This window comes from Protomyctophum parallelum (assembly GCF_964188405.1).
Source record: "Protomyctophum parallelum genome assembly, chromosome: 1".
In the NCBI taxonomy this organism is placed as follows: domain Eukaryota; kingdom Metazoa; phylum Chordata; class Actinopteri; order Myctophiformes; family Myctophidae; genus Protomyctophum; species Protomyctophum parallelum.
In genome coordinates, this window is record NC_139697.1 from 24,279,739 (window position 1) to 24,292,301 (window position 12,563).

The following is a 12,563-nucleotide window of genomic DNA, read 5'->3' on the forward strand; positions in this document are numbered from 1 at the left end:
TCGATACCGGCGCAGCTCGCTCCGCCGCACCGGCAGCACTGCACCCAGGTGCGGACGCGGCGGCTCATGAAGGAGCTGCAGGAGATCCGGCGACTCGGCGACAACTTCATCAGCGTGGAGCTGGTGGACGACAATCTGTTCGACTGGAACGTCAAGTTGCACCAGGTGGACAAGGACTCGGCGCTGTGGCAGGACATGAAGGAGACCAACACCGAGTTCATCCTGCTCAACGTCTCCTTCCCCGACAACTTCCCCTTCTCGCCGCCGTTCATGCGCGTGCTCACGCCGCGGCTGGAGAACGGCTACGTGCTGGACGGCGGGGCCATATGCATGGAACTGTTGACCCCCCGCGGGTGGTCCAGCGCCTACACGGTGGAAGCCGTGATGAGGCAATTTGCCGCAAGCCTCGTAAAAGGACAGGTGAGTGTCAGGGCCCGGGGCGCCGCTTCCGTTGTCTTTCATAATCCCCATTTCAATAGCCCTGCATGTGAATTAATGTTTTGAAACGCGAGACGCTCTGAAATGACAGGGGTTTGTGTCATTTGACACCCGTGCCGTGTCAGCGTCATGCGTTATTAATGCGCTATAACCGCTTTACGCATATTGTAGTTGCATTTGTCTAGATGTGCCCTGAATTGAGTGCTGCATATATTTTAATGCTGGAGGCAAGGTCCTCCTTATATAGGAAACGTCCTAATACCGGTATATATTACTTTTTATGTGACAATTCGGCGGCCATTTCATGGAATGAATACATGTATACAGCTTGATAGGCTACAAGGTCAATGTATTAATATATCTATCTGTTCCACCAGACCAGAGTGACATCATTTGATTGAAATGATGGCTTCCATAAATGACATAGTCTTGGCCATACAATTCCACAGCATCCAAACCATTATAGGCTAATAGGTATATAGCCTATAGGCATACTCAATATCTAAGACTATAAAGTCTATTGTATTTTTATAGGGAAACCATTCAGCTATTCAAAAGCCTTATAGCGGGGCAGCTTAAATCCTTAATAGAACCCGTATCCTTTGTCCTATCATATCTCGTGGAGGGAGGTGTAGATGGATTGATATGGATAGATGTAGTCAGCTGGTACCAGCCGCCCTATAGCTGACCATATTATGTAATCCTGTTAAATCTGTATTTCATGTTCCCAGTGCAATGCACCAGCTGCAGCCATGCCATTCCGATGGATTTGCAAATTCACTGACTTTGGGGTGTTATAATTTGATCTATACAGCCAGAATTGTGTCTCATAATGCATAAGCTGCTGTGTTCTATTCGCCTGCATAGACCCTTTCTTTGACGTCACTGTTATGATGACAGTCTTATGTCAGGAAATATGATGTGTTATGTAAACCTGCGGAGCCTCCCCCCCAAACACCACCACCACCACAGAGACCCGACGTGTTCTTTTTTCCCTTCTTCGTTTCTCAGTGATGTGATGATGTAACTGAACGTCACTCTTTTGTCCTGGAGTCATCGTGCATCTGATATGAGGGGGGCCAAGAGTACAGAAACATGTTTACCTATATGATAGTGGCTCTCTCTGAACCTTTTCTGGACCATGAGGGCCGTGCACTTGAAAAGCACAAAAGTGTTCTCAGTCGATTGTGAACGAATTAATGTTATACATTCACATGAAAATCTTAGTGTTTTCGGAAATTATTTGGGGGCCCGCACTTGCAATATCCTCATGGCCCGCCAGTGGGCCTCAGCCCACAGGTTGAGAACCACTGACCTATGATATGGCCACATAGATCTGTGCCCGTCTGTTTTTTCGGTGTGTGGATAATTTTGTTCGAACTTCATAGTTGATACGATTTAAAAATGGTTTCACCATACATATTCTTTTATACTGTACATCCCAATCTAAAATACCTCCCTAACACCATGTTTTTATAGATGTGTTGCTTGGGGTGATGAGCCTGCTGCTCTGCAGTGCTTCCTAATTATAGTGCAGCGTCTTCTCTCTGTAGCTTACTAATGGAAGCAATATTGATTAATTGTGTGTGTGTGTGTGTGTGTGTGTGTGTGTGTGTGTGTGTGTGTGTGTGCCTGTTTATGTCTGTCTGTGTGTGTGTGTGTGTGTGTGTGTGTGTGTGTGTGTGTGTGTGTGTGTGTGTGTGGGCGTGCGTGTGTGTGTGTCTGTGCCTGTCTCTTTTTTCAAAAAATTTGCCCACGATTTTGTAACCCATTTTCTCACCCAGTGTCAATTATCTAATGTAATCCTGGGTTTACACTTCCTGTGCCAACCTGGGGAGAGCAACGGACTGACCTCATCTTCCTTCGATGCATGAGGAGTCCAAGCCGCTTCTTTTCACATGACAGGGTGGGGGGGGGGGGTTTCACCGGTTGGACGTAGCGCGTGGAAGGAACACGTTATTCCAACCGCCTGTGCCACGTGTTTGTGTGCACATTCAGGGCTTGTGCATACATGCCCTGATTGTCTGTCTGATTTACCGGTCTCCCCTGCACTGTGAAATGACAAACAAGCCTCTATAGAACAGAGAGGCTTTAGAATAGTATAAATATAGATGTTAATATGTAAATATAGATATGTTCTTTCACACTGGCTCCCTGTGTCAACATGGAGGCGGCTTGTTTAGAAGCTGCCTCTATTTTTAGTGTGAGTGGATGTGCAGAGTGATAAACAGGTGAGCTGAAAGAGAACAAACCTGTGTCCTCGCTCACAGATGTAGGGGCGAACATGAACATGCATACTGTACGCGGCGTACAGTGTGTGTGTGTGTGTGCGCGCGCCCGTGTGCACAATGTGTGTGTGTGCAATGTATGTTAAAAAAACACAAACGCACCTCAGTGAAATTCTAGAAGATCAGATCGGGATCCGCAGATCATGTAGATCAGCTATCTGCGACTAGCTGACGAAAATAGGGTTAAAGTGTTGTTATTGCTACATTAACTAATTTTGGAACACTCCAAGGCTCCCTTGAGGTCCCCGGATCCCACTTTGAGAACCACCGAGACTTAGACTAAAACCGTATCTCTTTTGCCTGTTCTTTTATCATCAATGTTTAGACATTAAGCTTAAGCAGTTCAAACAGTCTGATGACCATGACAACAGCAACAGAAACACTGCAGCCTCAACATTGACACACCACACTCTAGTGACTGCTCTCACTGCATGCAGGGACAGAGCAAATAATCAGGTGTCATTTCAAGTGGATAGCACTTAACGACAGACGTCACCAACACCACTCTTGTGGTCATGCCACTGTTGAAAACTAGTGTCCCTAAACTCTGCCATCTAAAGGACTCTGGCATTTAGGCGTTTAGCAGACGCTCTCATCCCAGAGTGACTTACAAGTGCGACATCAGAGTAAATGGAATGAACCCTGGCCAACAAACTTCAAGGTAAATGCTAAAAGGTCACTTTAGTAGTGTGCAAACTGCAAAGAAAACAGCGTAGTGCTTCACAGAAAGAAGTCTTACATAGACTCTAAACAACATGCTATCTGAATAACATTCATATAGCATTTGTGGTCAAGCCAAAATAAAGGAAAATAACTGAATCTGAATAAATAAACCAACATGTTGGTTTGCATTTTCTTTTTTCTTTTGATTTACACAGATACTGTATATATCTGTAGTATGCATAGGCATCTGTCAAAATAGACAACAAGGTTAGAACCATATGTATCAAGTAATCTTGAAAAAAAAGGTACTGTATCTCCACCACCACGCTCTGCCTCTGACACTCTGGTTTGATAAATCTGTCAAGGTGACAGATTTTTAGAACTGATGAAGGCTGGATAGCTGAAACGTTTGTCATCTAGTGGCATTACATAAGGATTTAAATAATATGGATTTTTATCTCTTTGTGTGTCCCTCTGTGTTTTGATTTATTAAGACAAGTCATCTTGTGCAATGCAGCTGTGCTGACTGGACAGCAGCATTTAAACGGTTAACATGCGCAGAAGCCTTAAATGGTCTCACACACGCACACGCACACACACACACACGCTAACCCCAACCATGTACAGTACTGTCCTGAGGGCCATATTATTGTCACGACATTGATCCTAGTATGTTTACCCTATCCCCCCCCCCCCACACACACACACACACACACACACACACTAACCACGTACATGTCAGACTGACATTACGCAAGCCCCAGCCAGCCCAGAGCTGCTTCCCAAGTCCCAACATGCACTGGGTTCCCCTCCCCGCCCATTGACTGATCTCCATTCACAAGATTACCCAGCAGCCACTTTACACAAGTGTGTCCCTCTTCAATGAGCGAAGCGCTTAGCTGAGATAGATAAACACTGACATATATGCCTTGAGCACACATTCATCCCATGTGTGTGTGTGTGTGCCCGTGTGTGTTAGTAGTTACACCTTGCTGTCTCACAATTCTCCACCAAAAGAACGTTGGTGCTAATTAAAGCCCATTGTCCAATCACAGGATTTTGTAGAAGCTACACACTCTGGATCTTACTGCGTGCAAGTCTCCTCCCATATAAAATTAAGTCCAAATAAAACAGTGTGTACTTGTGTGGCTTATAGTGGTACATCCTGTTCAGAGCCACTCATCTAATGGAGGCATGATGTTCAACTCTAAATGACATCAATCAACCATAGTAATCCATTTTCAAGATGGCAGCAGCCATTTTGAGATGGTGACAGCAACCATATGGCAGAATGTGAAGATATGCAGAGATAATCAATCACAGATATTACATGACATATCTATGGAGATAATGTGTGATGTATTCATTTCATCTCAATGACACAACATAGTGATATTATCGAGGGTTGGAGGGTTTTCAATTATCATTGTGGTTGTCTATATTATCATTTTTTATCATATTTTGTTTTGATGGGTGCAGTGCAGGGTTTCTCTGCAACATTTTGTGGGCTTGATTTCAGGATCTATGTTTTTAGTGCAGTGATTCTCAAAAGGACCCCTACCAGGCCTCACGTTGAGAACCAGTGGTCTACTAGTCTAGAATAGATCATTACGCAGTCCCAGATTGTTCCAGATTTTTTGGATTCGCTACTCCTCCCACAGTTTTGACGGTATGCACTCGAGCCATATCTCAATATTGACCGGCTTCTTCGGGAATGGTGTGCTTGCTCATTGCTAAGAGAAATGTTGTATAGTTTCATTGATATTAATTTATTTGAGCATTAAATTTCCCCATTGACACGAATGGGAAAATGCGATCCACCCCAAATTTGAATCACATGTCGTGGGCATCAATACAGAGCCAAAAGCAATTCCATTTTCATCCATAGGGGGCACCGCAAATGCAAAACATGTAACCACTTGTTGCAAAAACATGATTTTTGGGGGGATAAATCCCCTCCGAATTACTTCCACATGATCGCACGGGTGACTTGACATTGTAATTGACTAGCAAAATTAGTGGGAAGGGCCTATGTAAGCGATTGCTTTCCATTGTGGTAGTGTGGGTGTGTGTGTGTGTGTGTGTGTGTGTGTGTGTGTGTGTGTGTGTGTGTGTGTGTGTGTGCATGCGTGCGCATTGTTTAACTGCCCGTGAAAAACGGAGAGATTAGAAACCAGGACTAGGGTTAGCGTCACTAGATGCCACGCTGAAATTAGGCCAAAGTTGTTACAGGGATGGAAACTGTAACCCTGCTCACCAGCTCGCTCAGTATTACAGTGTCACCTCCTCTCCATTTAAGGCCCACAAGTCCTTTCTATTGTGGCAGGCGGACAGTATTGAAACCTTGTGTTGTAATATTATAACACTCAAGACAGAATGGGGGCAGACAATTACCATAAACATTCCTGAGAAGCACACACAGAGACGGGCGGCGTACAGAAGTAGTAACAAATTAACGAATCGGGTTAGTCGGACATATTGGTGGTGGTGGGTCATCTGGAACGAAGGGGCCTAAAAAGAGAATGTGAACTGGTTGAACTGTCAGGACTCAGAAGCTGGACACTAGTGCAGTAATGAGCAGACAGCTGGACACTAGTGCAGTAATGAGCAGACAGCTGGACACTAGTGCAGTAATGAGCAGACAGCTGGACACTAGTGCAGTAATGAGCAGCTGGACACTAGTGCAGTAATGAGCAGACAGCTGGACACTAGTGCAGTAATGAGCAGCTGGACACTAGTGCAGTAATGAGCAGACAGCTGGACACTAGTGCAGTAATGAGCAGACAGCTGGACACTAGTGCAGTAATGAGCAGCTGGACACTAGTGCAGTAATGAGCAGACAGCTGGACACTAGTGCAGTAATGAGCAGACAGCTGGACACTAGTGCAGTAATGAGCAGCTGGACACTAGTGCAGTAATGAGCAGCTGGACACTAGTGCAGTAATGAGCAGCTGGACACTAGTGCAGTAATGAGCAGCTGGACACTAGTGCAGTAATGAGCAGACAGCTGGACACTAGTGCAGTAATGAGCAGACAGCTGGACACTAGTGCAGTAATGAGCAGACAGCTGGACACTAGTGCAGTAATGAGCAGACAGGAATTGTGGGGCAAAAAGGAGTTTACTCGACAACGGGCTGAGAGCTGGCACAAAGTGCTTCCGGAAACAGGCTAATACATCAACAGATATACTGACAGAGACAGGGCTATTAAAGACATAAGAGCTAGCAAGACACACTGCCACATGTGAATGTAATGGGCGATCAACATGATTGGCTGGTACAAACAGGCCACATGCGAACACGATTAACAATTAGCACAGGCTAATTGGCCGGAGGAGAATGACAGACAGCTGGAACTGGAGTAAAACAAGGAACGTTACAGAAGGAAGAGACGCCGCTGACGTCATGGATATGCCATGACTAGGACACACACACACACACACGGGCGTGCGTGCGTCTGTCACCCGACACCAACGCTTTCTCTAGGCACAGGCGTCTCTAGAATCCTCCACAACAACTCCATGCAGAGAGATAGCTCCGCCTCCTGCAATCTGCAAACCACTTTTTATTATTAATATTATTATCTTTTTGACCTTTTTTAACACAACCAACGGCCAGTGACCCGCTCGCCCGTCAGAACACAATAGAGTAGGCATATAGAAGTAGGCACATTTGCAGTCCACAGGGACCCACGTACCGGCCGTAAGAACACACTACAGGCAGCTAGTAGGCATTTGCAGTTCCGTTGGCACAGCGGCACAAATGAGATTACTACAGTATAACATTAGATACTGCATCAAATACAGGTTATGGTGGCATCAGAACCGTATACGCAATGCTAAATACCTGCGCGTTGTAGTTGTTGTCCTCCTCCTTCCTCCTCCGATGACAACTCCACTGCTACTACTACTTCATTCTGTAGTCTTTTTTATTTCGGGACAACGTCGCTACTTAATTCTGTTTTTTTTTTCTTTTTTCGGGCCCACCAAAGCAATCAGATAGGCTATTCGGTTCTGAGCCATGCTGTAAAGCCGGGTGTCTTTGCAAGATTTCACAAAGATGGCAATGATACCAGTCAGTTCTGTTCATAAGAATCAACTAAACTCACCATTTGTTTTGAAAACAACAACGCATGCTGTCCACAAGGCTAAACTCCAAGTAGCAGTTCAACTATTGCTTCATAGAAGTATATGTACATATAAGTATATGTGCAACGAACGACAACGGATGCAAAAGTCGAGGGAGACTGAGAGTTGTTTTAGTTACGCGCAGTCACTCATAACACTTGACAATGTATCAAGGGGGTTCCATTAGCCACCTATTTCTTCTTAAAGCGGGCACACATTTCAAAATAAGCGTGTTTTTGTTTTGTACTTGCAATGTGATCATTCAACCCATGTTTTATTTTGGAATCGTCCTGGAAATAGAAGTAGCTATGACCAGGAAGAAGCCTAGTTGACTTGAGAATGAATATAGAGACATATTGTATATTGTAGCCCTTCTGCATGTACCAGAACGCAGGAGGGAGGTTCCGGAGCTGAGCTCCGCCTAGCTCCACCTCACCACCGAAAATCCAAACTATGAATAGGCCTTAATGTACCTCCATAAAATTACACAGTGTATACACCGGAAAGCAACACATCAGAATGATGTGTTATATGTCTTCTTTTATTTTCCAGAAGCGATTACTTTACGAAGGTCTCAGTCATTCAGAAATAGTTTGTTAGTGTCTGTTCACTGGTCACTGGGCTCTCGTTGACTCCAATGCATTCCACCGAACTTCCGGGTGTAGTTTGGCTCCTCCTATGGTGCGATGAATCTGCCGTCTGGAATGACATAATGACGTTGGTGACTTTACCGACCTTGTTTTTAAATTTATTTTTCATATACCTTGGAGTAAAACAGGTAACGGACAACAGGAAACGCACCAAATTCTAGACTAGAGCTCCTTTTATAAAAAATGAAAGGAACACAGTTTTAAAACTAGGAAGAAACACAACAAAATATTAAAAAGATATATATTATAAAATATATTATATTATATTATAAAAGACAAAACATGGGAAATGGATCATTAAGACAGCTGTGTCAACTTGTGGAACAACAGTATAGTGGTCCCCGCTGCCTGGAGGGGTTCCCACACAACCTAGAGGAGTCTCATTAGTTTGAGTTTTAACCTCATGAACCCTAGCATCCCTATTCTGGGGTGAACATTTGGTGAAAAGCCAATTTAAATTTAAAAGCTCCCAATGCGCTGCAATGTGAAGCGTTGTCTTGGGAGCTTGTAGATTTGGTGTAGATTTAAAAAAGGAGCCAAAAAGGACGAAGTACAAAGCCATGGGGTACCCAAAGTATATAATATAATGATTGGGAGGACCTATAATACCACAAGACCTAAAATGATGCTTCTGCAGGCCTTGTGAGGTGCCGACATTTCCTTTTTTTTTGGCAGTATAGGCCTAAAACTGCTCTCGCACAGAGATTGTTGAAGATACAGTGGTGCCTTTCTACAGCAGCGTGCACTAGTATATTAGGCAGTCACAGCAGCCCACTGCAGTAATGCAAAGCGAGGCTTTTTAATCTCCATTTGTGTGTGAACACTTCTTTTGAACGCAGATGTTCAGCCACATACACATTACAAGAGCCTAATTTAGGGGATTATACTGTTTAATGTGGTTGAAGTGTGAGTGACAGACAATTGGTTTACCGGCGTCTGCTGATATAGTCTGCTATAGCCAGCCTGTTTGGCGTGTGTGTGTGTGTGTGCCCTTCTCTTTGCAAGCAATTGGCCTCTAAAATACTAGTACAGAAATACAGATTTACGTTTTAAGTCAAGCAGCGCTATTCACCCGTGAATCGCATGTTTGTCATGGTTCCGTGTGACGGGCACGCGTATCAATAATTCTCTCAGTTTGTGTGCCCTTCCATTCTTTCAAAATAGTGACCTGGGGTGCCAAATTGCCAATCCGATTTCTCTCTCAAAGAAATTGATGTTTTTTTTTTTTTGCTAAGACGTGTAGCCTACAGACGTCCTGGGTACACCATGGGATAATTCCTAGGACGTCTGGAGACAGCAGATCTACAAGCTCATAGCATCGCCACCGAGTGGCGCGCTACGAGCTTGTAGGTCTGTTATTTTTGAAAATTCGAAGAACGACTGACATAGAAACATAGCTTTTTCAGAAAACTGTCAGGATTTAGAAGACATTTTTAGAATCTGATCTCGGATCAAATTGGGTTAACAAATCTGTCTGGTTCATCCTTCCAGCTGTCTTGCCCTGGAGTCTGGGCGCCATCTGATGCTGCTGGCAGCATGAGAACAAGTAGCTTAAAGGGCCTTGCAAAACGCGCCTATAGTTCATTTTCAACGAGGCCTGCATTTTTGCTCGGAGAAGTGGCGGTGCGACAACGCAAGCGTATTTACGTGAGCGTGGTCCCGTGAATTTGTTGCACGCGCGCTCGTTTCGTGCACACGCCCGCAACTCACCACCAGACCTGGATTCGGTTTAGCTTTTTCTTTTACGCTTGCGTTGTCGCGCCCCTCTTGAGCAGACCTGTAGCAGACCAGTCGTTGATCCAGGCAACAACGTGTGCGTTCCTCGCTCCCCGTTTGCAAGGCCCTTTATTGTCACACAAAGGTGACCACGCCCACACCTTTATTAGCTTTGTGTGTCTTTGTTTTGTACTATGAAGTCCAGTGTGTGAAGAAGAGAAGGTGACTTTCACCTTGCATATTATCAGAAAACTATAGTGTTCCGGATGCGATGTTTTTGGCTCCTGCAGTCACAAGAGTAAATATATGTTCATTTATGTGAACTGTGAGGCGGTCATTATTGAGAACTAAACCCTGACAGGCCTGATGTAGGACCCTGATGTGCGGTGGAGGGGTCTTGAAACTAGCCTGGCTAATAAGCCAGACTAATATCACACAACGGTCTGGCTTATTAGCCAGGATATCTTGAAACCACTTTAAACAACTCTTTAATTGATCGCAGTCCTTCAGGGCTCTGTACTAGACCACCTACCGTTTCTTCTCTACAGCAAATCTGTTCTTTTACTGTTTTTACCAAAGGTTTGTTCCAGAATAGGGACACTATAGGTTCATGTAGTTAATAAAGAAATTGATAAAAGATTATTTTATTGCTTCCACTAAAGGTAACAGTGCATTACACCACGGGTGTTGCGAATGAGCCAATTTCTCTCGCCACAGGTGTTGCAAATGAGCCAATTTCTACCGGCCTGTTATTCATAGCAGAGGTCTGTTACTGAGTAGCCACGCGAACCCATAGGCATTTTCTTTTGTTTTAGTTATTAAGACATAACAGACCGTAAAATGCTGTGAATGCCCAATCAGAATCGAGCATTCAACCAAGCCGTGTAATAATCACATATAGCTGCATTCTTCATTTACTGATGTAATAGGTTGTTACAGAGTTCACACTCATTTACCTCCTGCCTCGTGATGGAAGGGTACATTGTCACTTTTCATTGACTGTATAGCATAGCAGTGGGTGTGGCTTTCTGCTTTCCATTCGTTTTTTCCCATAGAGATTTACAAAGATATGTATATCAATTATTTTAAGCCTAGAATCAAAGCCACTTGCTGGTTCAAGAGCTTATATTTAGATGAATAACGAGCAATGTTTCGGTCTTGCAACCTTCCTCAAGCCTGAGGAAGGTCGCAAGACCGACATGTCGCTCGTTATTAGACGTATAGGGAACACCGGGAGAACACGCAAACTCCACAGACAAAGGCCACTTTCGCCAACCCCCACCTATAGGGTATGGGCATTCTTACAATCTTTTTGTAAATCTATGGGAAAAATTAATGGCCTATTTTTCAGTGGAACCAGAAGACCACCATTCATAATGGTGAAGACGTGCTGGTGCGCGTCCCGTCCCAGTGCTGACCGGCCTGGACGCTTCAAGCTGGAAAAACAGCTAAACGTTTGGAAAAGAGCACCGGTCAGTTTGACCCTCCTGATTGTATGTGACAACCCGACATTGAATCATTGCTAGCATCGCAATGATTGATAGGTTCCAACAGTGTTCACGCTGTGTGCAAGTGCTATGGACACCGTATCCAAAGCGCTCCTCAGCTCAACATGCGTTCTCCTGTGGACAGAGAATATTGCTCTAAAAGGCCTCACTGCAGGCCACAAGCATTTATCAAATCTTGGTCCACAGGAGGGAAAAAAAGAGGTCATTGTGCAACGCACTGTGAGCTAACTTGTTCATAGGCTATTTTAGCAATTCTCGCTAAGACCATTTCCTAATGGGGGGGGTTTCAGCCAGAGGCTATGGCAGTTTGTATTGGTCAACCAGCAATGTGTCATAACATCTATCTCATTCTCTTCCTCTCTCTCTCTCTCTCTCTCTCTCTCTCTCTCTCTCTCTCTCTGCACAGGGACGAATTTGTAGAAAAGCAGGGAAGTCCAAGAAGGCATTCAGCCGCAAGGAGGCGGAGGCCACCTTCAAGTCCCTGGTTAAGACCCACGAGAAGTACGGCTGGGTGTCTCCTCCGGTGTCAGACGGCTGAGGGTCCGGATTCAGACACCCCCCCCCCCCCCCCCCCCGGGGGCCTAGCCGGACACGGCCCGGCTATATACCCCCGACGCGGAAAACATGTCACGCTATAACTCAACTCATCACCCCCTTACGTTTCACCCAAGGGTGCTTTTCGTTTTTGTTTTCCTTTCTTTTTTATTTTTTTTCTTTCTCATGTCACCTATAACGAAATGAAAAGAAGAGGGAGAAAAAAAAGAACTCTTTGAAGAGTGAACATTCGCCTGTCATCGTCACTCGTCCTCCAAGAAGAAGCGACGCTTCTCGTTTCATCCCCCCCGACCTCTCTCATCTCTCCCTGAGAGATTTACCCCCCGCGGGGAAACCTCAGCAGGAGTTGCAGAGTCTCGAGAGGGAGGTGTGTGTGTGTGTGTGTCTGTGTGTGTGTGTGTGTTTTGTGTGTGCGTGCGTGCATCGCCGAGACAACCTGCCCCGCCGAGAGTGCGTGCCTCGGAGTGTCGGTTACTGGGATTGGTTTCAGGTGCATGTAAACACACGCGCACGTGCAAAGGGACACGAGGCACCACGCGTGGGACTTCTCTGGGCCCACATGAAAGACTACTGAATGGACAAGACCCCCCCCCCCCCCCAACACACACACCACTCTGAC

General features: G+C 45.1%; 1 protein-coding gene across 1 annotated transcript in view; it reads left to right on the forward strand.

The window, feature by feature from the left end:
• The window catches only part of ube2ql1 (ubiquitin conjugating enzyme E2 QL1), a 13,935-nt gene extending 1,406 nt beyond the window's left edge, over nt 1-12,529 (forward strand). The window contains exons 2-3 of the mRNA XM_083767618.1: nt 1-420; nt 11,796-12,529. The exon at nt 1-420 is cut by the window's left edge and continues 524 nt beyond it. Coding sequence (XP_083623744.1) covers nt 1-420; nt 11,796-11,927 — 552 coding nt within the window. The 3' untranslated portion in view covers nt 11,928-12,529. The remainder of the gene's footprint in view (nt 421-11,795) is intronic.
• Nucleotides 12,530-12,563: the final 34 nt, after the last annotated feature.